This window comes from Centroberyx affinis, unplaced genomic scaffold, assembly GCF_046629955.1.
Source record: "Centroberyx affinis isolate AG114_WGS23_722 - 3 ecotype Tasmania unplaced genomic scaffold, CSIRO-AGI_Caff_v1 ptg004317l_1, whole genome shotgun sequence".
Classification (NCBI taxonomy): domain Eukaryota; kingdom Metazoa; phylum Chordata; class Actinopteri; order Beryciformes; family Berycidae; genus Centroberyx; species Centroberyx affinis.
The window spans coordinates 91505-116501 of NW_027282027.1; the positions used below are offsets into that span (position 1 = coordinate 91505).

At 42.2% G+C, this 24997-nt stretch overlaps 2 protein-coding genes across 2 annotated transcripts; both read left to right on the forward strand.

Annotated features, from left to right (window-relative positions):
* Positions 1 to 18641, forward strand: LOC139664564 (complement C3-like). The gene is made up of 43 exons (XM_071543419.1): positions 1 to 89; positions 1227 to 1422; positions 1709 to 1871; positions 2193 to 2281; positions 2919 to 3007; positions 3601 to 3683; positions 3792 to 3879; positions 4088 to 4190; positions 4557 to 4677; positions 4835 to 4950; positions 5250 to 5402; positions 6561 to 6660; positions 6826 to 6917; positions 7046 to 7237; positions 7352 to 7507; positions 7845 to 7974; positions 8535 to 8603; positions 8963 to 9160; positions 9506 to 9623; positions 9746 to 9834; positions 10022 to 10161; positions 10697 to 10909; positions 11450 to 11507; positions 11620 to 11709; positions 11913 to 12119; positions 12322 to 12397; positions 12578 to 12737; positions 12929 to 13024; positions 13539 to 13689; positions 14000 to 14085; positions 14271 to 14348; positions 14621 to 14776; positions 14940 to 15002; positions 15321 to 15402; positions 15572 to 15620; positions 15871 to 15961; positions 16107 to 16196; positions 16303 to 16405; positions 16697 to 16786; positions 17509 to 17601; positions 17712 to 17795; positions 18002 to 18146; positions 18500 to 18641. The coding sequence occupies exons 1-43, from the start codon at positions 1 to 3 to the stop codon at positions 18639 to 18641; spliced, it is 4977 nt and encodes a 1658-aa protein (XP_071399520.1).
* A 1193-nt stretch (positions 18642 to 19834) lies between these two features.
* On the forward strand, positions 19835 to 24343 carry asf1bb (anti-silencing function 1Bb histone chaperone). Its single transcript, XM_071543442.1, has 4 exons — positions 19835 to 20134; positions 21100 to 21215; positions 21957 to 22133; positions 23140 to 24343. The coding sequence occupies exons 1-4, from the start codon at positions 20026 to 20028 to the stop codon at positions 23335 to 23337; spliced, it is 600 nt and encodes a 199-aa protein (XP_071399543.1). The 5' UTR covers positions 19835 to 20025; the 3' UTR covers positions 23338 to 24343.
* Positions 24344 to 24997: the final 654 nt, after the last annotated feature.

Below are 24997 nucleotides of genomic sequence, written 5' to 3' on the forward strand. Positions count from 1 at the left end.
ATGGGATCGGGTGATAGGACCCTGCTGTGGCTAAGCCTGGCCTCTCTGGCCTTTTCCTCCCTAACTTACCTGGCTGATGGAGCTCAATTGTAAGTAGACCTATCTTACCTCCATACACTGTTCCTGAGCTTATATCTGTTCAGATCTAAATCAAAATCAACAGAGCTGAAATGTTGAGCGCTGCCTCATGATATGCACATCATTGCTGAAATTGCAGTAGGAGCAACAATAAAACCAGGGATTATCTGCACTTATTGTCAATTTAGAGAGTGTATGGGTTCAGGGCAAGCATTGTGCTCATGGGATTTTGAGGATTAAGAGAGTATTAGTATTTAGTTTCATTGCACTTACTCCTCACATTGTGAAATACAATGACACGCAGTACCATTCGCTGTTTGTGTTCCATAAGTCAAGGTAACTTCACCTTTGAAATCAGGATATTAAATTGGCCCAAATTTTGTTTTCAGAGTTTGCGCAGACAGGCATTTCATCAGACATGGCAAACAAAATCCACAGCAATGATGAAATGTTTTATTGAACCAGCGCTGGATCTTGGTCAAGATAATCAATAGATTTGTCACTGTGTGTATGGTCCATGAAGGGGCAGTTGACCTTCATCTTCTCCTTTGGATTTTTCACTCCACCACTACACTTTATTAAAATGTTGGCTCTGTAAGGGAGTGGGGGGTGGTGGTGGTGGTGGTGGGGGGTGGGGGGGTGGAGCTTGTCCCAGCATGGGCAGAAGGCACAGAATCAGCCTCGACAGGCCACCAGTCCATCACAGGGCTAATACATATAGACAGACAAACACACAGAGACAAACACACTCACGCTCACATTCACAATCGCAATTTAGAGTCTCCGATGTACCTGACTTGGAATGTGGGAGGAAACATGCAAAATCCACACAGAACGGACCGGGGCCGAGATTCAAACCCTCTTGCTCTGATGCCACAGTGCTACCACTGAGCTGCCACTCTTAAATAGATAAAATGAAATAGAAATCCATATTAAATTAAAAAGATCAAAATGATTGTAGCAAGTTAGTACATATCGAGCAGCAGTGTTTCCTCACTGTCAGTACGTCAATACGTCAATACGTCCCGCGGGACAAAAGGTGCAACACTGGACCTTATTTTCTGAGTGTTTAAAAGCTATACAAGCAGTGACGCCATTCTCTCTCTCTCTCCCCCCCTCCCCCCCTCTCCCACTCTCCTCCCCCACAGGCAGGTGATGTCTGCCCCCAACTTGCTGCGGGTAGGAACAGCAGAGAACATCTTTGTGGAATGTCAAGATTGCTCCGGCGGAGACATCGTGGTCGAAATCAGCGTGATGAACCATCCAACCAAAACCAAAAGGCTGGCCTCCAATACCGTCACCCTTACTAGTGCAGGCCACTTTCAGGCCCTCAGCCAAATTACGGTACTGTGGAAATACTGTGGTGTTATTATTACTTTGTTTCACTGGCAAAATAGCGATGTATTTTGAAGTCTTGCCTGAGTTACATTAAAGTGTATAGTTATATAGTGTCCATACCTACAAGTTCAACAAATAGTCAATCACCAAAATCATTTTTCTAACAAGTCTAAAAACAAGGGAAAGTAGACAAAGTTAAATTATTTTATTATTTGTAATTAATATTTTAGTGTTTCTTGAGAGTTACAGTGACAGTGGATCCCCCCCCCCCCCCCCCCCATACTGGTTCCAGATTCCCGCTGCTGACTTCAACAGGGATCCTACCATGAAGCAGTATGTGTACCTGTTGGCTCAGTTCCCTAACCGGCTGCTGGAGAAGGTGGTCTTGGTCTCCTTCCAGTCTGGCTACATCTTCATCCAGACCGACAAGACCCTCTACACCCCCAACAGCAAAGGTGAGTCCAGCAGAAAAATGTGACACCTCACCTTATTAAACTGTTGCAGTCTTGATAATAATGTTGACTATTTTATCAAATATTTTTTAAGATATTAGCTTACAAAAGATTAACAGCACATTTGCACATTAGCACATTTGAAATACTTATACTGGAAACTTGAAACGTTGTTGTCCAGGCACCTGCCAGCAGCGGGACCCTGGGTTTTACGTTTTACTGTTAAGACTGTCACATGACTGAACTGGGTACACCCTCATCGTCATCTTCAACAGCAACAATCATATGTCTCTCTCTCTCTCTCTCTCTCTCTCTCTCTCTCAGTCCACTACAGGATGTTTGGTGTGACCCCCAGCATGGAGCCTGTTGAAAGGGATGATCATACTGATGCTTCCATTGCCATTGAGATTGAGGTATGGTATCTTTCATAAGCACATCATTGCATGATATTTCCATATCATATCTATCTATCTGTTTATGACCTGTTTGTCTAGGAATTTGTTTTGTAATAGAGAACAGAGATGGATTTTGCATAGAATGGTAGTAATACCAGAAAGAGAGCAGAAAATGTTGAAAGAGTTATAATCATGCGCAGCAGAATAACAAACTGGAGAGTTTAGCTGAAACTGGAGAGCGCTGCCACCTGCAATTCTACAGTCACAGTCTCAACTGTCTGCTTTTATGTTCATTACCATAATCAGGAATCAGCCTCTTGGGACACTAGTGAAATCATAATTGCGTAACAGAAGATCCTTCCCCTTGCCATGTCCATAGCCAGGGAAAGACTCACTCTACATTATTTCCTGGGGGAGGGCTGTGAAAATATATGCATGTCTCCCTCTAGTGGTCGAGTTGCACTTTTGCACATAGCCTCTTCCTAAGAGGAAGAAAGGAATTGAAGAAGCTGAAGAGCCACACAGATGTAGACAGAAGATAATCACTTAAGGGCACGACTTGCTTGTTGGAAACGTAGTACATGTTTATTGAGTTAATTGGTTAATTGGTAATACTCGCAGTTAATGGTTGCTGTTCAATGTTGTTTATTATTAGACCCCTGACGGCATCATTTTACCACTTGACCCCGTCTCACTGAAATCAGGGATCCACTCTGGAGACTACAAACTTGCTGAAATTGCCAGGTGGGTTTTTATTTTATTTATTTATTTTTTTCTCCGTCAGAACCTCCTGCAAGATGGACATTTAAAGGAAAAAACAAAAAAAAACCAAAACTTAACACTGTTAAAAGAACTGGTGATGTACAGTAGACTACCTTACATTTCTGGACCCATTTGTGGCTTGATGGTGTATTTCTCTTACTCCTGTGGATAACTGGTGAAATGTAAACAGCGTGATGTCACATCGAGATATTTCCAGCCTATTATTTCCAGCAAGCTAATTTAGCAAAGCAACTGATATTTATATTAAGACGCAGCTAGCAGCCACTAATGCTGGTTAATAGCTACATAATGTTAGCCACCAGCTATGTCACCTAAAAACTCTCTATAGGCCAAGTCAGCTCACATGTGCATATCCCAATCTGCGTAACATTTGTATAAATTTATGCAGTCTGAATTGGGCTCATTTGTTACCATGGAGTGACCAACCAACTGTCATGGTCATAGACTGACTTATGAATCTGTTAATTCATTACTTGATTTAAATTTGTGCTTTAATGTGTGTGTGTGTGTGTGTGTGTGTGTGTGTGTGTGTGTGTGTGTGTGTGTGTGTGTAGTCCTGGAGTGTGGAAGTTGGTGGCGAAGTTCCACAGCAACCCACAGCTGAGCTACTCTGCTGAGTTTGAGGTCAAAGAATATGGTAAGTCAATTGCACTCTTTAACCAAACTCTTTATTTTATGTCTGTACAATAACTGGCAACTTTTCAGCTTGCGGTGATCACTGAATGAAATGAATTCCCTTCTCCAGTGCTGCCTAGTTTTGAGGTTAAGCTGAGCCCGGAGAACTCCTTCTTCTATGTGGACACCAATGAGTTCAACGTCGACATCAAAGCTACGTATGTGCAAGTTTTTATTTTGTGGAAGTAGGAGAGAGGGTTGGGGGAACAGTAAAAGGTAGAGGGGGTTGTTCAGAGCGAGGTTGTTTGGGGATTCTCACAGTTACATTTTGAATGTCAGTTTTTAGTTTTGTTGTTGCATTCCCATTTTGATTGTTATTGTTCTACTTTACTGTGGGGTTAACAAGGTCTTTATGTGCGGTTTTAGGTATCTGTTTGGTCAACAGGTGGACGGGACTGCCTACGTGGTATTTGGGGTTGTGCATCAGGATCAAAAGAGGAGCTTTCCTGGCTCTCTTCAGAGAGTGGCGGTCAGCACATACTCACACTTTTACTCCATCTTTGTCTGTCTTTGCCAGTTGGTTGGTCAATCTGTCTGTCTCTCTCTTTCTCTCTCTCTCGCTTGCTCTCTTTCTCTTTCAGAGTCGCACACAAACGCATGCAAACACAAGCACAAACTTCTGCCTTACATGTCTGAGATTTTATTGTCTTCCAGTTGTCAAAAGTTATTCCAGTTAAACATAATCAGATTGTCTACACATATATTTAGAATGCTTTGAATGCCTCAGCCAGGCTGTCCTTGTAAATAACAATTTATTCACAAGTAAACTACCTACCAACTATCTACTTATTTAGAGGTTTTTTTAGAAAGATGGATTTTTGGATTATGTCTTCAGGTCGCGAGAGGTGTTGGACAGGTCAAACTGCAGAGAGCGCACATCACACAGACCTTCACTAACATCCAGGAACTGGTGGGGAGTTCCATATTTGTAGCTGTCAGTGTGCTGACGGAGACCGGTAAGAAGAGCGACTGTATGTGTCTGTTTCTATGTCTGTGTCGTCTGTATACATGTGCATGGGGATCATGTGTGGATTTATGAGAGGAAGAGATGTGAAAATGCTTTTTTAATTTGTGTGTGTGTGTGTGTGTGTGTGTGTGTGTGTCTTCTCACAGGTAGTGAAATGGTGGAGGCAGAGTTGAGAGGTATCCAGATTGTCACATCTCCTTACGCCATCCACTTCAAGAAGACACCCAAATATTTCAAACCAGGAATGTCCTTTGATGTTGCGGTAAAGTACTTTCATATTTATATCACAAGTAGCTGACACTCTTGTCTATTTTGACTTAAAATGACAGTAGAATAAGGTTACATTCCTGAAGGATTGTATTATATTATATATCCATTATGGAAAAAATGTTGCTACCTGAAATTCATCATGCCAGCAATCAGTGTATCACTTTTTTCAAATGATGGACAGAATTTCTCCACCTATTTCCATCGTAATATTTGGAGATTGCCCTTAAACGTGTTTTTAATAAGATAGTTTGATGTGTTCTGAATGCTTTGCTGTTGTCTCCTGGATGGTAGGTTCACGTCATGAACCCTGATGACACTCCGGCATATGGCATTCCTGTGGAGGTGGAACCAGGCCCGGTGAAGGGCCTCACCGCAGCTAACGGCATGGCCAAGCTTACAATCAATACAGTCGCAAATAATGCAGCCTCAAACCTGGTTATCAATGTAAGTCTATTATAAAAACTGTATTACTGAATCTTTTTAACCTTTTGTATTGTTGTCTAGTTTGGCAGATGAAGCTTAAGCAGTAAAACAGACTGGGGATGGTTGATGAAAACAGCCAGGCACAACTAATCTTTGATGTGGTGACTGTTCTGGTTGCTCCCTTTGAGTTGATGCTCTCTGGGCATCAGTCTAGAGAGCCTTAACTCAAGAGTGAAAGAAACAAGGACGATTGCTTAATAAACTCCACCAGCAGAGTTGGACGGGGTTATGTTTTTGCCCCATTCCATCTGTTTGCCTGTTAGCAGGATAACTCCAAAAGTTATGGACGGATTTGCACAAAACTTTGTCCAAAGATTGGTCACGGGGCAAGGGGGAACTGATTAACTTTTCACACTGATTGGCCAAAGGGAAATGTGGCAGTGGGCGTGGCTTCTCAGAGGCATGTAACTTCGGAGAGGATTCGCGTACCACCATCAAATTTTTCCCAAACTTGGTACAGTGGTAGAAGGGCAGCCCTAATGGCCGCTCAACAAATGTGGTGTTGTGATAACTGACTAAAATGCTTAAAGGTGGCAAGAATTTGAATAGGCATATCTCATGTCCCATTTCAGGTCCAGTCATAAAATTATGTGCATCTCCTGATGCGAAATAAGTTGGTAATGGGGCATGGAAGAAATTATTAACTTTTGGTGAAAATCCGACATATGGAATTGACATATCTTGACAATTGCATAGTGTTGACAGAGGTATGCACTCTACTGAGTGCCACTAGTTTGCACATGAAATGATGTAGCATCTTATGCCTGCACACAAATTTTGTGTTTTGCACTGATGCACTGCTTTTTATTGTACTACATCAAGCTACTGATTGCTTGCCTGGTCTTATCAACTGATTTTGGGCTAAATGGGTATATGTTGTGGTTATTCTATGTTTTATTGTGCCTTTATGTTATGTGTTTTTATTGTGGTTTTATTGTTATTTCATATTGTTATTGTTATTTCATTTTATCCTGTCTGCAAACCAAAGTTCCCCTACAGGACAATACAGTTTGGATACGATAGGATAGCAAAGAATTGAATTGAGTTGAGACTCAAGGTTTTCATGTTTATTTACATCACGTTATATGTGTGTGTGTGTGTGTGTGTGTGCAATCACAGGCAAAGACTAATGATCCAGCCATTGGAGCTTTAAGGCAGGCATCAGCCAGTATGACGGCCCTTCCATATGTCTCCAAAACCAACAACTACCTACACATAGGTAAAGAACATGTTGAAATAAAATCAGTGTATTAGATGGTAATGTTAGTCAGGGATGGTGGTGCTGTTGGTGGTGATACTAGAACCAACCTTTCTGCTTGTAGCCTGCATGCACAACATCTCCTCAGCTTCTAGCAGTAACTGTAGGGTGGGATTTTTTTTGCAGGGGTTGACTCGTCTGAGCAGAATTTAGGAGACAACCTGAAAATCAACCTCAACCTCAACAGGCACACAGACCCCCATGACATCACATACCTGGTGAGTTAGATTTCATGTGTGTGTGTTTTATTGTGGTACTTCCTGCATACCTGTGTAGTATGTGCATGCGTGTACAGCATGTGTGGTAATGCATGGGCTTTGATGTGTAAATCTGTTTGTGTCTTCAGATCCTGAGCAGAGGCCGGCTGGTGAAACATGGCCATTACAGGACTCAAGGCCAAGTTCTGATCACCCTGATAGAGCCCATTACCAAGGAGATGCTGCCATCGTTCCGCATCGTAGCCTACTACCACTTGAATGACAACGAGGTGGTGTCAGACTCTGTTTGGGTGGATGTCAAGGACTCCTGCATGGGCTCGGTGAGACACACAGCACTGATGGTAGTGAAAAGTATTGAAGTGGGTGAAGAGACATCCACAGACGAACCAAAAAAACACAGATATTCTCATCTAAATACTTTTCTCCTGCTTTAGTTGAAGTTGGAATCAACCAGAGCCGTCCCGTCCTTTGAGCCTCGTAGGTTGTTCGGTCTAAAGGTCACAGGAGACCCAGGTGCCATGGTGGGACTGGTGGCAGTTGACAAAGGCGTCTACGTCCTCAACAACAAGCACCGCCTCACACAGACCAAGGCATTTTCTTGATCTTATTTTTATCTTTGAATATATTTGAAAGCATATTACCTTTTTCGGACAAAAGGTAACGTAATTATATCATTTATACAGATGAATAAATTCTCTGAAACATAACTGCTGTAGATGCAAGAGTGTTAAGATAGCCAGTAGCTTCAAATAATATCCAATATGGGGTTTTTGCAGCAGTTATCTTGTATATGTATGTGTTGCTTTTTTCAAAAGATGCTTGTATCATTTCAGAGTAGAACTCTCCACGTCAGTTTACCGATTTGTCTTATTTGTGCTTACCAGTTTGTGTGCGTGTCTGTGTGTGCGTGACTTCCACCCCCCTCAGGTGTGGGACATAGTGGAGAAGTATGACACTGGCTGCACACCAGGTGGAGGAAAGAACAGCATGGGTGTGTTCTATGATGCCGGTCTGTTGTTTGAGACCGACACCGCATCCGGGACTCCCTACAGACAAGGTGACAACACTCCACTCCAATCATATTCCTTTGTCCATTTCCCTCTTCCTACTAGTCTTATTCCATCCAACATATTAACTGTCCTGGTATAAGTATAATGCCAGTTTCAATTTCTCCATCACTGAGCCTCTTACTTAATATTGTGTTTGGCACTAGATGATCCCAGCTCCAACAAACAGGTTGTACTATTGCATGTAGATCCATTCTCCCTCCACCTGCTGTGTCCAACCAGCCACGCGTTCCCTACTCTGATATTGACATCAGAATCACATGACTGATACCAGTGCATGTATATAACCACAACTCTATAAGAATACACACTGTGTTTCAAAATTGAAATTATTAATTTAACATCTCAGATATCTCTATTTTCATATAATCGGTTTATTTTCGACTGCAGCGGCCATTCAGCTGAGAATGTCACAGTAGTTATGGGAATGTGCACATTGATCAAGACTAATTCTGGTTAGAATTACTAAGTCAGGTGACCTGGTTGTAATCAAGCCATGGTCCAACCTCGCTGGGTTCTGTCTAAAAGCCAGTCTGTGTTGCGTTTCCAGAATTAAAGTGTCCAGTCGCCAGCAGGAGGAAACGAGCCACCACTATCCTGGAGGTCAGAACCACCCTAAGTAAGAGCCACAGTTCAAACCACCAAATAACCACATATTCACACATTCACACATTTTCACACGTAATGCTATTCTGCCATACAGTTCAGCATATCTGAAATGGTATGTAGGACCTGTACATGTTGACTTTCACAAATACATGTCTTTGTCATGCTGGGCGAGAGTTGGCCTATAGAGGCACAATTTCCATTTCAATTTAGCCCAATTTTAAAATGGTGTTGTATTTACATGTGCAAGTCTTAAATCTTCAAGTCTTAAATAAATCTCCTTCTCTATATCACCCTTCTCCATCTGTCCCAAACCATCTCTTCTCACCTCCTTATTTCTCCCTTCACACCCCTCTCCTCTATCCCTTCCAGGGAGTCAATACACAGACAAGCAGCAACAGTCATGTTGTGTGGACGGCATGAAAGACACCCCACTATCATACAACTGTGAGCGTCGTAGCACGTACATCGGGGATGATGCGGCCTGCGTCGAGGCCTTCCTGCACTGCTGCCAGGAGCTAGCCAGCCAGCGAGCTGAAATAAAGCACGACAGCCTCTATCTGGCCCGCAGTAAGAGACAGGGACAAGGGACGGGGGCAAGGCCTGCGTGGTTGGTTTCCATGTTAATACTAGAAGTGGGTGGAGACAGAGGGGAGGAAAGGCTCACTGCCTCCCAGTATGGTATTAGAGGAGGTGGAGAGACACAAGCAGGGAAGAGGTGATGGTTGAAAAGAAAGCAAGGAAAAAAGACAGGGAGTAGGTAGTGAAACAAAGTTGAACACGGCAGAGGGCATAAAAGAGGGGGAGGACAGAAGAGAGAGTTGGAAGGAAAAGAGAGAGATTTAGTGGACAGGAGAGAGAGTGACTGGAATGATGACTTGACCACATCTAACATTTTTCCATCTGACACTTTAGGTGAGGAGGATGATAAAAGTTACATGGACAGCAATGAGATTGTTTCTCGTACCAAGTTCCCTGAGAGCTGGCTGTGGTCGGACATCACGCTACCTAACTGCCCTCGTGGTAGCAACTGGTGAGGCAACTGAAACCTATACACACACACACACACAAACATACACAGATACTGCATTCACTGGAATTGGAAGCTGCCTTCTACCTACACCTCAATCTGACACTGTCTCTCTTCTGTTCCAGTGACCACACGTCGTTCACCAAAAATATCCCTTTGCAAGACTCAATCACAACCTGGCAAATCACTGGCATCAGCCTGTCTAGAACGCACGGTGAGGATTCTTTCTCTGCACGGCTAATGTTCTCATGACACATTACCTGCGACTAGTTGGAAGTGCAAGAACTTCTGCATGTGCCCCACCAATCTGAAAGTCATTTCCCCCTTCCGTTGCCTTTTCCTCTACCCCCCTTTCCTCTCCTCTGTCTCTCCCCTTGCTTGTTCCTCCTCCCCTCCTGAAGGTATCTGTGTGGCCGATCCATTAGAGGTAATCGTTCGGAAGGAATTCTTCATCGACCTCAGGTTGCCCTACTCAGCTGTCCGCGGAGAGCAGCTGGAAGTTAAGGCAATCCTACACAACTACAGCCCCGAACCTGTCACTGTAAGTCTGGGCTCTTCTGCCCCCATGTTTCAGGACACACTGTCAACACAATATCTTGAGCATGGCAAAGTTTGTGTAGTCGGTAGTTTAGTGATTGAAGCTATTCAAAATGTTATTATAGGCTGCTTGTGGGTTCTAGGCCTGCACATCTACATACTTGATTCCACCATGGGGTGGGTACACATCTAGTTGCTTGAAAACAGAAATTGACCCAAAATTTAACCTGGGTTATAATTATTTAACAAAGCACAATAGAAAAAACCTTTAAAAAACAGTTTGGGGATTAGGACAGGATTAACATCTTTGTGATTCTAGTGCTAATGGAAAAAAAGTGCCTGAAATTGTCAAAAGTGCCAAAGAATTATTTAACCATGAAGAGATTACCAGTAGACCCCCAGAATAAGCAACATACTGTATTTCATCAACATCTGAACTGCTCTGTATAGGAGCCTTCGTCTGAGACCAACCACACATAGATCAATCTCTCTCTGTCTCTCTCTCTGCCTCTCCATCTCTGTCCCACCCCTGTATCAAGGTGCGTGTTGATCTGATTGAGGAAGAGCATGTGTGCAGTTCAGCCTCTAAGCGTGGGAAGTATCGCCAGGAGGTCCGAGTTGGAGCCGAAACCACGCGGGCGGTGCCCTTCATCATTATTCCCATGAAGGATGGGAAATTCCGCATTGAGGTCAAAGCAGCTGTTAAAGACTCATCGCTCAACGACGGAGTCATGAGGATGCTGCTGGTGGTGGTAAGAGAAACAGACACGGCATAGTGTATTGATAGCATGGAATTTCATATGAAAACATAATCTGTAGTTGATGCACTCTAATTCTCCTGTCGCAGTGCATGAGCTGCTCTAAAAGGAAGTATTTCATTGTGTAAACTTTATTTTATTTTCTTTATTTCCTCTCAGGCCTTTGGGTGTGTCTGTGTGTGGCTACTTTCAGTCAGTCACAACCAATTCATAGTGATGCTCAGCTGGGAAGGGCTAGTTAGCCACAAGCCTTAGGGAGAAAATCAAGTCATAGTTGTTCTTATTGCCATTTAAAGTGGACAAGTGGACAGTGATATTTTGGTGCTTAATTGTCTCAAAAAAGAATTGTGCTGCACATCGAGCCTTTCAAATAGAGTTAGAAAGAAGAATAAAATTAAGAAACAGAAAATGAAAATGACAGATTTAATAACAAGTGCATTTTTTTTACAGGCAAGCCACATTGTATTTTGTTACACGGTGATGTAAAATGTTTACGTGTGTATCCTAACTATTGTTTTGGGGTTTTTTTGCCAGCCTGAAGGAGTGCTGGTAAAATCTCCAAGGAAGGTAACCCTAGACCCTAATAATCACAGTGAGTTTACCAGTTTAGGAGCTGCAATATGAGAAAAGCAATAATTTACTTAGTAATATTAAAGATTTTAATTTCCTAATCCTTTAATTTGCCTACTGTATCTGCCTTTCAGATGGTCACCAAGAGGAGATTATCAACAGTGGAATTTCTAAGCAAGATATGGTTCCAAACACGCCTACCAGCACACAGATCTCTGTGACTGGTGAGACACAACATTATATTTGGGCATGTTGTTGTGTATAGTGCTTTTTAAAAGTAGCTCCACAGGTGTAAATTATTATTGTTCCTAGTGACTGGTGTCTTTCCATCTTCTCAGCAGCAAATTACAACCTTACTGTTTGACCCTTGCCTGACCTCAAATGTGTTTGTGTGTGTGTGTGTGTGTGTGTGTGTGTGTGTGTGCAGGAGGACAGCAGTTGAGTGTGCTGGTGGAGAATGCCATCAGTGGGAGCTCTATGGATAGTCTGATCTACCAGCCAAGGGGTTGTGGGGAGCAGAACATGATCCACACGACCTTGCCTGTCATTGCCACCACATATTTGGACGCAACCAACCAGTGGGAAAATGTGGGCTTTAAGAAACGTGACGAAGCCCTCCAACATATCAAGACCGGTAGGCATACACAGATGCATTTAGGGACAGTTTCACAGGCATGGCTAAAGCCGAGTGAGGTCCCAGACTAAATTCGGTTTAATTGAGGAGCCCCATTTAAAAGGCTCCATCCTTGTCCTCAAACTGGCTCACAATGAAGAAGATTCAGTGCAGAGATGGCTGGCTGTCACTAAACAGGTTGTGTGTTGTTGTGTGTGTCCAGGCTACCAGAACCAGCTTGCCTACCGTAAGGGTGATGGGTCTTTTGCTGTGTGGAAAACTCACGGCAGCAGCAGCTGGTGAGGCATCCAAACACATGCATGCATGAACTTATGCACAAATGCATGCACATAGATCTTTAACTTTTTAGATTATAGGTATATGCAAGGATATGGGGTCTATTTCATGTGCAAATAAATGAAACTAAAGCTAATGTTAAACTGTTATTCCATCTTCTCTCCTCTCCTCCCCTCTCCAAGGTTGACAGCCTATGTAGCCAAGGTGTTTTCCATGGCTAATAGACTGGTGGCGGTGGAAAATAATTTTATCTGTGACGGCATCAAGTTTCTGATTCTCAAATCACAGCGACCTGACGGTGTTTTTAAGGAAGTTGGAAAGGTGTACCATGGAGAGATGATTGTACGTATACTGATTCTTCATCTTGGTGCTAAAAAACAAGAAAAAAAAATACAATCTAAGCGAGATGAAAACATTTCCAAGTCTTTGACTGTCTTCTTAAATGAATAAGCAGATGGATATTGTAGTTGATGATGATATTGATGGTACTGACATTTGTATTTGTTTGTGTGTGTGTGTGCACTCATGTGTAGGGGGATGTGCGCGGCATAGATTCAGATGCCTCTATGACTGCCTTTATACTCATTGCTATGCAGGAGTCACGCACGCTATGTGCTGCCACTGTTAATGTGAGTAACACACACCCGCACACATTGTTTTGTCTTTTTCCCTCTCCCCCTTATTTCTTCCTCTACTCATTTCCATATCTCTCCCTTTCTTTTGCCAGCTGTTCCCCTCCCCTCTAATAGTAACAATGATTAATGAATCTCGGCTTTGCCTATAGGTCACAATAGAGGGTAAAAGAGGGGACATATAGGACAAATACGAAGACAGGAGTAAAAGTGTGCAGAGCGAATACGGACTAGTAAAAAGAATCAGTCATTATCCACCACTGGACAAGGTTAAAACATTACTCGAATGCGGAAACCCTAACCCTAACCCAATGTGGAATGCACTCATTCATTTTTAATGGGACATTTCTGTTTTGTTTTCCTGCTTTTTATGCCCCTGCTCAAATCCCTGCTATCTGTCCCTTCTCTCTTTATCCATCCCATCTCATAGCCCACAACAAGACACATAATCAAAACAAACCCATGTGGATATGGATATCAGGCTCATAATCTGTCTTTTCCATGTGTCCAGAGTCTGCCAGGCAGTATAGACAAAGCAGTAGACTACCTGGAGAAGCGTCTGCCCAGCATCACCAACCCATATGCTGTTGCCATTACATCGTATGCCCTGGCCAATGAAAACAAATTAAACCGGGAGACCCTCTACCAGTTTGCATCCAAAGGTTTCTCCACACAACCATATTCCTATACATATTCAGAAACATGTCTATAGATACATTTCTGCAAAAATATTGTTCATCTATGGGTGTAGCCCATAACGACTATTACACCTGTTTTCAGTGATTATTGGTTATTGATTACACTGTGTGTGTGTGTACTTGTACTCACAAGGATAGAAAGATGAGGAAAATCCTCCAAAGTGATTTGGACGTTAGGGGTTAGGGGTTAGGGAATCAATGTTGTCAATGAAGGTCATCGTCACAAGTACAGTATAGTAATATAGATGTGTGTGTGTGTGTGTGTGTTCCTCAGAGTTATCCCACTGGCCCGTGCCCAGGGGACATGTTTACACAATGGAGGCCACAGCTTATGCTCTTCTGGCCATGGTCAAGGTCAAGGTGAGCACCTCCCATTCCTATGTGTTTCACTAGCTTATCATGCCATGTAAAACATACAGGTTATCATTGTATGTCACTCAAAGGGCCGAGGGTTGATGGCAAGAGGCATTTCCCTAATGAGAAAGCCAACACGAGGTCAGTGAAAAATGAGATTTTAACCCTTTCACTCCTTTCCATAAATAAAGGCATTTGACGAGGCTGGCACTATTGTCAAATGGTTCAACAAACAGAAGAAAGTGGGCGGAGGCTACGGATCCACTCAGGTAACACAGATCTCTCTCTCTCTCTCTCTCTCTCTCTCTCTCTCTCTCTCTCTCTCTCTCTCTCTCTCTCTCTCTCTCTCTCTCTCTCTCTCTCTCTCTCTCTCTCTCTCTCTCTCTCTCTCTCTCTCTCTCTCTCTCTCTCTCTCTCTCTCCCTCTGTCAATACATTTATGTGTCTTTGTTTTGAGACTGTGGGTTTAGACTACTGGGCTATTCTCTAAGTCTCTGATTCTCTTGTTTTCTCTCCTTCATTTTCTCTGTCTATCTCTCCAGGCTACCATCATAGTGTATCAGGCTGTGGCTGAGTATTGGAGCAACGCTAAGGAAGCAGAGTATGATCTGGATGTGGACATCTTACTGCCAGGGAGGGCAAAACCTGATCGGTACAACTTCAACAGGGAAAACTACTATGCCACTAGAACGTCTAAGGTGAGATCACACACACACATACACACACACACGCACACACGCACACACACACACACACACACACACACACAGACAAACCGAGATGGATAGGAATGATCTCTTTAATAAGGTTGTGTGTGTGTGTGTGTGTGTGTGTGTGCGTGTGTGTGTGTGAATACCACAGATCAACGATATAAACCAGGACGTGAAAGTGACTGCCACAGGATCAGGAGAAGCCACGCTGACAGTGAGTATTCCACAATGTTTGGTCCAATATGCATTATCTGTTGTGTACTGATGTGTCTGTTGTGAATCCCAGGTGAGGCCAAAGGCAATGCTGTTAACATCACCTTCCTAAAAAGTGTTACCATTGCATTCTGTTATACTATAATAATACTATCTACTCACAACTTGGCATGAACTAGCAAAAAAGTCCTTACAATTCCCAGAACGTTGTGTATGCAAATTGTCAGAGGAAAAGATATAAACAGGGGCACAGAACAGTTTACACAGTATGCAATATTAAGATGCACTCTGTCTGTCTGTCTCTCCCTGTCTGTGGCAGATGGTGTCGCTGTATTATGCTCTGCCTAAAGAAAAGGAGAGTGACTGTCAGAGGTTTAACATCTCTGTGGAGCTCATCCCAGGTGATTATCTGTCTGTCTCCCAGTTTATCTGTTTGTCTTTATGTGTTGGTTTTTCTTGTTTGTATCTGTCTGGTTGTCTCTTTGTCTGTTCATCCATCTTGTCTGTCTGTTTTTCTTTTCTGACGTTTAAATCCTAATGCTCTGGTCGTCCAATGTTCTGCTCCTCCAGTGAAAATGGATGAAAATGCGAAGATATACAAGCTGAAAATAGAGATTTTGTAAGTATACTGAATGACAAGAAGCCATACCGACAATCATTACTGCGATTCAGCTTCACACAGTATATTTATATATATACATATATATATATATATATATATATATATATATATATATATATATGTGTCTGTGTAGTTGTTTATATATTTATATATATATAAATGCTGATATTTGGCAAAGGCCATAGCTTTAATCTGATCTGCCTTTTATCCATCATTGTTTTACTTATTCTGTCCATTCTCTGTACAGGTATCTGGATAAGGAAAAAGATGCAACTATGTCAATCTTGGATATTGGCTTGCTCACTGGCTTCACCGCTGATACAAATGACCTGGACTTGGTAAGGGCCTAAACACACCCACACACACATAGCTCAAAGATCAATACTCAAGTTACAGGATGCATTTTTAATCTTTGATGTTATTAGTAGGTTGTCTCAATCTGTCTGTGTGTGTGTGTGTGTGTGTGTGTGTCTGTCTGTGTAGTTGTCCAAAGGGCGTGACCGCACCATTTCAAAGTATGAGATGAACACAGCCCTGTCAGAAAGAGGCTCTCTCATCCTCTACCTGGACAAGGTAAGGTACCACTCCTCTCTCTCTTTCTCTCTCTCTCTCTCTCTCTTTCTCTCTCTCACACACACACAAACACACACACACACCTTTGTTTTTCATCTCTTCTCAGGTGTCTCACAGACAACCAGACGAGATCGCTTTCAAGATCACCCAGACGATGAAAGTGGGCGTCTTACAACCAGCAGCCGTGTCTGTCTACGAGTACTATGACCGTGAGTCCCAAAGAGACATATAAAACACACCCTGTACCTCTCTGTGTATTGATACACACAGAGAAACACACACACAGACATATACACACACAAACATACTATAAGTTTGCCTTCTTTGAGCTTGAACATTTACTCATCGCTGCCACTGTCTTTCAGTGCATCTGATGGTTAAGCAGGTATTTAAAACGCATTCTCAAGCAAGCTGAAGATGTTAAATGTACATTTTCAGAGAAATCCTATGATCAATCAGCACAAAATAGCTCGCAAAATATCTATTTTCCCCCCTTGCAGAGACACCATGTATGAAATTCTACCACCCGGAGAGGACAGGTGGACAGCTACTTAGACTCTGTCAAAACGATGAATGCACATGCGCTGAAGGTAAGCAACATTACATCTAACTGACTTCTAAGCTGTAGACACAGGGTTACAGCACAGGTAACTGTGTCTTACTTGGTCATAAGCCACCATGAGCCACCAGAACAGCTTGACTGCATCTAGGCATAGATTCATTACTGAAGCTATATTGGAGGAATGTGCACCACCATTCTTTCTTAAGACCTTAACGCTTGTCTGATTTTATTAATGGTTGAGGGGGGGGCTGTCATTGGTGCAACTTGTCCTGTATGGTCTAAGCTTTCATTTGAGTTAAGATCTGGTGAATGAGATAGCCATAGAGCATGGATTGACCAATCATGACCTTGATAGATTTAATATCATGGTGGGAAAGTCCTACCAGGGTTGAAGTCCTTCACGGCACAATTAAGAATAACACTCAGAATGGCTTCATATTCATTGGTGTTTACCTTGCCATCTAAGGGAGTGAGTGAACTTCATTCCAAGGAAACATATTGCCACATCTTAACCACACCCCTCCTCCACATGAAACAACACTTTCTTGTAGGATCACAGCATCAGAAGTAGCCTTAGTAGTTAGAATTACTAACTATAAGATTCTTAACTAACTTTAGTCCATAGGGCTGAAGCCCCTTACAGACTCACCGCCAGCTACACCCATCCACACACACATACATAGGCTACATGTGCTTATTTAATTCAGTCATCAGCAGTGTATTCATTTTGTACCAATTATGTATTTCCAGAGAATTGCAGTATGCAGAAGAAGGGCAAAATTAGCAATGATGAGCGCACTGCTAAGGCCTGTGAGACCGAAGTGAACAGCAAAATAGATTATGGTAAGAGAGAGAGAGTGTGTGTGTGTGTGTGTGTGCGTACGTGCGTGCGTGCGTGAGTGCGTGAGTGAGTAAATGATCGAGCTAACAACATGCAACCTCTCTCTCCTCAGTGTACAAAGTGAGAATGGAAGGTTTTAAAGATGCTTTATCCACTGACATTTACACGATGCGGATAGACGAGGTCATCAAGGAAGGTGGGTATTCATCTCCTTTATACCTTGAATTATTTTATTGCCTTAAAAGGTGACAAAAACACATTTCTTTGCCCCTTTCTGAATCTTTATGGACACTTTGACCCTGCTCCCCATCCTGCCTGGTGTTTCCAGGTAGACAGCAGTAATGTCTGTTTGCCTGTAGCAATGTATTTAATTCCCTTCTGCTTTCCTATATTTTATTACAGGAAGTTTTGATGTGGGTGTACAGGGGCAACTGCGTGCGTTCCTAAGTTATCCCCACTGTAGGGAGTCTTTATTGCTGGGGATAGGCAAATCCTATCTCATCATGGGCACATCCAGAGATATGCACAGAGATGAAAAGAACGGAGGGTGAGTTTGGGGGGTGTGTGTGTGTGTGTGTGTTCACCTTTGTGTAATATTGTCTGCCCTAAAACATTTTTACTGTTTCACACTTTTCTATGACTGCATGTGATGTACTTGCATGCAGATCAAGAGTGCCTACTTTGCAGGCTTGGTTTATGTGCTGTTGGGAATTTTTGTGACATGACATTAAATTAAATTTAACTATACAACTTTTGAGGTTGTACTTGGTTGTGCATTTTACAACAGTGTAAAATTGATTACAGCAATAAACTGACTATACATGCGACCTCAAAGAATTCTATTTCCGTACACACAGATAACATAAAGACCAAATGTCTCTTCCACTGTGTTCTCCCCAGGTATCAGTATGTGCTCGGTGAGAGGATGTGGATCGAGTACTGGCCCACGGATGCAGAGTGTCAGACTGACAAGTACAGACCCACCTGTTTGGGCATGGAGGAGCTGGTCCAGCAGTACACACTCTTTGGATGTCAGCAGTAGTTGAAGGAAATACATGTTTTGTTTTGTTCTGTTTTGTTTTGTTTTGCAAATGTCAGACTTGCAATGGGAGAAGTGACGTGTGTTATTGATGAGAGGGTGTGCAAAAGTCACAATGTAACGCTGTATTCATTAAAGTCTATTGGTCTTTATTTCATGGTCTGTGTCTCATATATAGTATATGCAACGTGGGTGTATATGAAAATTCTATAAGAACTATAAATCCCACCACTGCAAGTGACAAATAAGGGATAAATAACAATAAAGACAAAACTAATGCATGAATGATCAATGCATGAATTAACACAGAAATTACTGAAGAATAAATAGGCCTACATGTGCCATTATTTTCCCTATGTACATGTCATCAACCCCCAGAACTATATAAGAAATACAACATAAGTTCTCAGGAAATACCCAGTACCTTTTTAAAAGTCCATGTTTCATATTTTGAAATCAAATTATTTGTTTTACCAAGGTGTCCTAATAAAGCCATTTCAAATTACAAGAAAAAATAATCAATAATTCACTAAAACTGAAATGACTAAACTATGAAGTTATAAGAGTAGCGCAAACAATGAAAAAAAAAAGAAGAAACTGGCTCATGAAAAACATGTAAAGAGTATTGAAATATTGTACTGTTACTTTAGTTGAATTTTACTCAGCACTCATAGTACTTGTCTAGAAAATGATTCAACTAAAACAATAGGTCACCAAAGTAAGAAAAAACATTTCAAAACCCATTTCAAACATAAACCATTATATTTTCTTTGCAAAGGAGTCGCAGTCCAGTTACAGGGGGGGAATGCTCAAGCCACAGCGATGGGCTAGACAGACTGGGTTTTCATATTTGTAAAGCCATTGTTAATGCTAATGACTGTTAAAGTAGTATCAAGTTAGCTATGAGGATAGGCTCTTAAAAAAGCACATATTTATGCTTTTCTGAAAATATAATTAGCCTCTGTTTACAGAGGTGGAAGTCTGCCTTACGGCCATCACTGCCTGATCTGTATATCTGTACACACTATCGCCTGGTTGAGGGTTTGTCTAAGTGTAATACGTACTTTCCTTCCATAGATGGCGAAAAAGCGCAGCGCAAAATGTAAAATCCACAGCTGAAAAAGGGTCCTCTGCCGTAAAACAAGAAGAAGAAGAGCCGGTCCTCTGATGGTGACGTACTTCCGTCTTCAGCCACTGAGTAGTGTTGGTGTTCTCCCAGAATTGTCTGTCAAGAATCTGACTTTTACCTACATCTGTGGAGGTCGGCAGCGCCGAGGCTTGTAGGCAACATTGCAATAGTGAAGTGCTGAGTGACTCGCAAAACCTGGTTTGCGTAAGCGACGAGCAAATCAGTTTGCTAGGTTGAGCCACCACAGAAAACAACGCTATGGCCAAGGTGCAAGTGCTGAATGTTGCGGTGCTGGACAATCCGAGCCCATTTGGAAATCCTTTTCAGTTTGAGATAACGTTTGAATGCATGGAGGATTTGCCGGAAGGTGGGTATTGTTTGCAGCTAACGTTAACATGCTTGTTAGCTACCTTACTATTTATGCTACCTTAGCCATTAAACACCACCCTTCTGTACGCATTTTGCTTAAGTGGAATATAATGCTGGTATTTAAGGATGCGGGATAAGTTTAATCGATTGGCAATGTGTGTTGTTTGTTTGTTCATTTGGCTATTATTTAGGCTGGTTAGTTATATTTGACAAGCTGTTGAAATTTGGCGCTGGCGCGGTTTGTGCAGAATGCCCCGCCTCCTTCCTCCAGAGATTGGTTCGTTTTTGACATTTGGGGCGGTCTGCGGCGTTTTTGCAAGTAGCCGATTGGTTAATCACATGTTACTGTAGCAACAGGCAAGCTCGTAATGAGATGTGGGAAATCGCGGGTAGAGACCAGCACAGCAGGAAAGTAACTAGTAATGTGGTTCAACTGCAGAAGGCAAAAGCAAGGTCAAAGTAACTGAGATAAATTATGTTTGATCATTTATGTCCAGGGATGCAGTGGAGGGTAAAACCTAAACTCAGTTTACCCAGCTTTTTATTTGAATAGTTTACCCATTTGACGAACATTTTTATGATGTATATTTACCGTATACGTCATATTAAGTGACATCAAACTGGTGAAAGTTGTATAGGTTTTTACACATTAAAAACACATTAATTAATGATTTTTTCTGGGGGAAAAAAAGTTTTTTTGTTTCTATTGGTGGTTGTTTGCCTCAAGATTATCACCTACTAGAGGTCATAGTTTGCCCAGCCCAGTTTATACACCACTAAATCACTGAGCTTAATTAGAGCTTAATGGAATGGTATTTGTCTACCTAAAAATGGTCCCTTCTTATATTCAACCGTTCATATTAATCATGTGATACTGTAGCAGTAAAGATTACCATGTCTAATTCTCAGGTATTACGTAAGTATTTAACAGTCAAGTCTCACTGTTCCCCTGTGCGGTGTCAGATCTGGAGTGGAAGATCATCTATGTGGGTTCAGCTGAGAGTGAGGAGTACGACCAGACTCTGGACTCTGTTCTCGTTGGCCCGGTACCAGCAGGCAGACACATGTTTGTTTTCCAGGTGAGTCTCCCCCCCACTGTTAGGTTATTTATTTTGTAAATTAGGTTATTCTGTCCCCTAAACTTTTCCTTCTTTATAATAGGATATTCATCTTTTCTCTCACATCCTCTCTCCCACTGATGTGCACTCTCTCAAAAGTGTAGCCTGGATGGCTCCATTTTCCTACTGTTGGTGTGAAAAAGCATTTTAGTACACCATGCACTAGCCTGCCTTTCTGAAACTAGTTTGATGTAAAGTTGCAAAGTCACTGTTGAGTTATCTAGATTACCAGGGTTCTTAGACATGGAGGTGTGTGGTCTCGTCACATTACAAAGGTTAGAGACAACTGAACAATTGAGTAAACACAAATGGAACCGGACCAAGGCCTATTTAGCTCAATGGATAGAGTATGGCTCTAACACTAACATGGCTCCTTTGTGGTTTTCTAAAGCACTTTGTATAAATGAGCCCACCAAATGACTAGCTTTCATGTTACAAAATGCAACAGAACCCGAGAAGCCATAGAATACTAGTAGGACTAGAGAGTAGAGAAATGTGAAAATACATTTGATGTCCCCAGTTTGGTTCTTCATATTGGGCTTTAGAGGCCCCCGTACTGACAGCACCAGGCACTTCGATAATAAGAATTGAGATTGTTGTGCATCTCGCTCTCGCTCTCGCTCTCGCTCTCTTTCTCTCTCGTCTGCCCCTCTTTATTTTGATCTCATTTCCTTCTCTCTGTCTTCTTGTCTTTCCCCCCAGGCAGATGCTCCTAACACAGGGCTGATTCCAGAGAGTGATGCTGTAGGAGTGACTGTAGTCCTCATAACCTGCACCTACCGTGGACAGGAATTCATCCGCATTGGTTACTACGTCAACAATGAGTACACAGACCCTGAACTGCGAGAAAACCCGCCTCTCAAACCAGACTACACTCAGGTAACTACACTCTCCAACCACGCTACACTCAAACATCACACACACAGAACCAGAGTTTATTGTATGTATACATCTATGATTTAGTCATAAAGTACAGATTCTGTACAGCCCCAGGGCCCATGGATAGAAATGGAGGGGAAGCATGCAACCCAAAAGAAACATTAAGTTTTACATTGGCATTAATGGGGAGCCACCCCATTAATGCCAATGTAAAACTTAATGTTTTTTGTCTCTTCTTACTGAAGCTGTCATAATCTGTCCTGTATTCCGACATTAAATACATCATTGTATTGTCATATTAACCATTTTGTAGCTGTTGTTCAGAAACACCCAGAAACCACTCCCCTTGCTTCCAAGTTGCAACTCCATTCCATTTCTAGTTGTGCGAAAAGCTGCAGCTAAGGTGTGAAGATTCATAGTTCAAGTTAGATTTTCGCAATAATACAAGTTTTACTTCCTTTTATTAAGTAAATACTGCTCAACAAAGAACAGACACAGTGAAGAAGTGTGATAGCGCACAGGTATAGAGGAGTAGAGTGAGGTATATATAATATATACACACACACATATACTATATATATATATATGTATATATATTGGCTCTGTCTTTTTATTTATTTTTTATTTTTTCCACAATGAATCTCCTGATTCATATTCAACCAAGGATAGATGTGTGTATGTTTCTCTGCTCTCATCACGCATGCAGGCATGTACTATGTTACAAAAGTTGGTGAAATAAAATTTGCATTGCAAAAATTTGCCAATATGTATTGTGAAGTTGAAAAATGTTAACGATTTCATCTGCGGTCTAATATCTAAAAAATGTCAGCCTTGGTTAAGAACGGGCGGGATTTAAATGCACGAGACGGCCAGGCGAAACTGAATTTAAGGACACTCCATCAAGTTGTCTGCTGTGTAGCAGCATTTTTCCATTTCAGGGTGCCAAAAATTGGAAATATTAAATTGGTGAATGTACCTCAACTTTTCCCCTCTCCCTTTCTCTTAGCTCCAGAGGAATATTTTGGCCTCTAACCCCCGTGTCACCCGTTTCCATATCAACTGGGATGGCTCCGCAGACAAGATGGAGGACAGTGAGAACGTTGACCCTTCCCCCAACATCAGCGGCATGCTCCCTCCATCCTGTATACCAGGGAAGCTTCCAGCCCTTGGACTGATGCCGGACAACTCCATGGACTGCATGTAGGAATCACCAGATTTATACACGCATACCTGCACACACCAGTGGACGAGAATCCATTCTTATGTATACACTCACCCACACGCACACACACACACACACACACACATTTGGACAAGGACACACAAACGCAGTATGGTGCATGGATCTATATACCTAAAATGTGGACATGAACAGGAGGCTCAGACATGGGCAGCGGGGACACTCTTTCTGATGACTGCGCGCAAATGGGATGGATCTGGAATTATCACTAACTCTTTCTCTCTTGTGTGCTCCGTCTCTTGCTCTCTCTCTCTCTCTCTGTCTCTCTCTCTGTCTCTCTCTCTCACTCACACTCACACTCACACACACACACACACACACACACACACACAGGTCTGCACCACCAATATTGCCTTATTTTACCATATGAGCCAGAAAAGGTAGTGATTGGAATGGGGGTGATCATCAGATATGACCTCCATATCCAACAGCTGTGAGACTTACAAGTCCTAATCACATGTTGGTGTTACCTTGTCTGTTACCCATACTGTACCGTTCACTCTGTCCTCATTAGTACAGATCAAAGCTATGGACAAAATACCCTCACCAGCACAGTGCTATGCATTTCAGAATAGGCAAAGCACCGGCCATAAGAAATGATCTCTTGTTGTTGAGGTTTGTCACATAAATACCTGACATAAATACCTGAATGTAATGTGGAAACAAATCTTGTATTTTCCATCTGGACTATGTTCAGCAGGACGTAGTTCTTTAAAATGTTACATAGGATGTACGTCCTGAATGGTGTTCACTCTAATCGTACAATTTATCTCTAATTACACACAGAAGATGTGGGTAAGGGAGACAAAGGTGAAATTCATGTTGTATTGCAGTTTAGTTGTTTTGATGTTTTAGGTCTAACTGTAAATAATGTTTCCCTAGCGCTTATTTTGTCTTCAGAATGAGAGGGCATATTTTCTTTTTGTACTTTCTATATATTCTCTGCCTCAAAAATATTTGTAACAACAGTGGTGGTGATAATAAAGTTTGTTTTGCTTTTGTGAACCTTGTGCTGCTTTACTACGGCTTACTTACAACTGCTTTCCACCTTGACTAGTCAGGAAGGCGGTGAAGGAAGCGCAGCAGCGGTTAGACTCAGCACTCTGTGTGTGTGTGTGTGTGTGTCTGCCCACTCTTCCCCCTCCCTCTCTCTGGCTCTTTTTTCCAATTTCATTCATAAAATGCAGCAGCATCACTCCATTTTCACTCTAGCCTCAAGTTGCTAGGCAACTGCAGTGAGAAAGGGAGGGGGGCTGTCTGCTGTCGCTCATTTTATCCTTTTTTACTTGAAGGAACTAACTCATGCATCCATCCATCTGTTTCCGCAATCAGTTTCTTCAAGTTCTGCTTCTCCCCTGTCTGCACCAATTTGCAAGGCTTAGTATATGTATATGACGCCGAGGGTACACTGCTGATGTCTATGTGGCATGTAAAACAGTGCACATTTGTGTCATCAAGATCATAATATGCCGCAGCTGTCCACCACTAGTGAGGAGGCTACAGAGATGCTTCCATTCCCTATCGGAGGATTTTGGCTGTATCGGTCGTTGGTACACAGCCAGAATTTGGCCTAGTGTGTTTTCATCTTATAGCGACTGAATCAGATTGTCTTATTTGCTGTGAT

Coding starts and splice junctions, on each gene's coding strand:
- asf1bb (XM_071543442.1), top strand. CDS start 20,026: ATGGCCAAGGTGCAAGTGCTGAATGTTGCGGTGCTGGACAATCCGAGC. Junction 20,135..21,099: donor CATGGAGGATTTGCCGGAAG/GTGGGTATTGTT, acceptor GTGCGGTGTCAG/ATCTGGAGTGGAAGATCATC. Junction 22,134..23,139: donor TCAAACCAGACTACACTCAG/GTAACTACACTC, acceptor CCTTTCTCTTAG/CTCCAGAGGAATATTTTGGC.
- LOC139664564 (XM_071543419.1), top strand. CDS start 1: ATGGGATCGGGTGATAGGACCCTGCTGTGGCTAAGCCTGGCCTCTCTG. Junction 9,161..9,505: donor CAGCCTCTATCTGGCCCGCA/GTAAGAGACAGG, acceptor CTGACACTTTAG/GTGAGGAGGATGATAAAAGT. Junction 15,003..15,320: donor CAGGAGAAGCCACGCTGACA/GTGAGTATTCCA, acceptor TGTCTGTGGCAG/ATGGTGTCGCTGTATTATGC.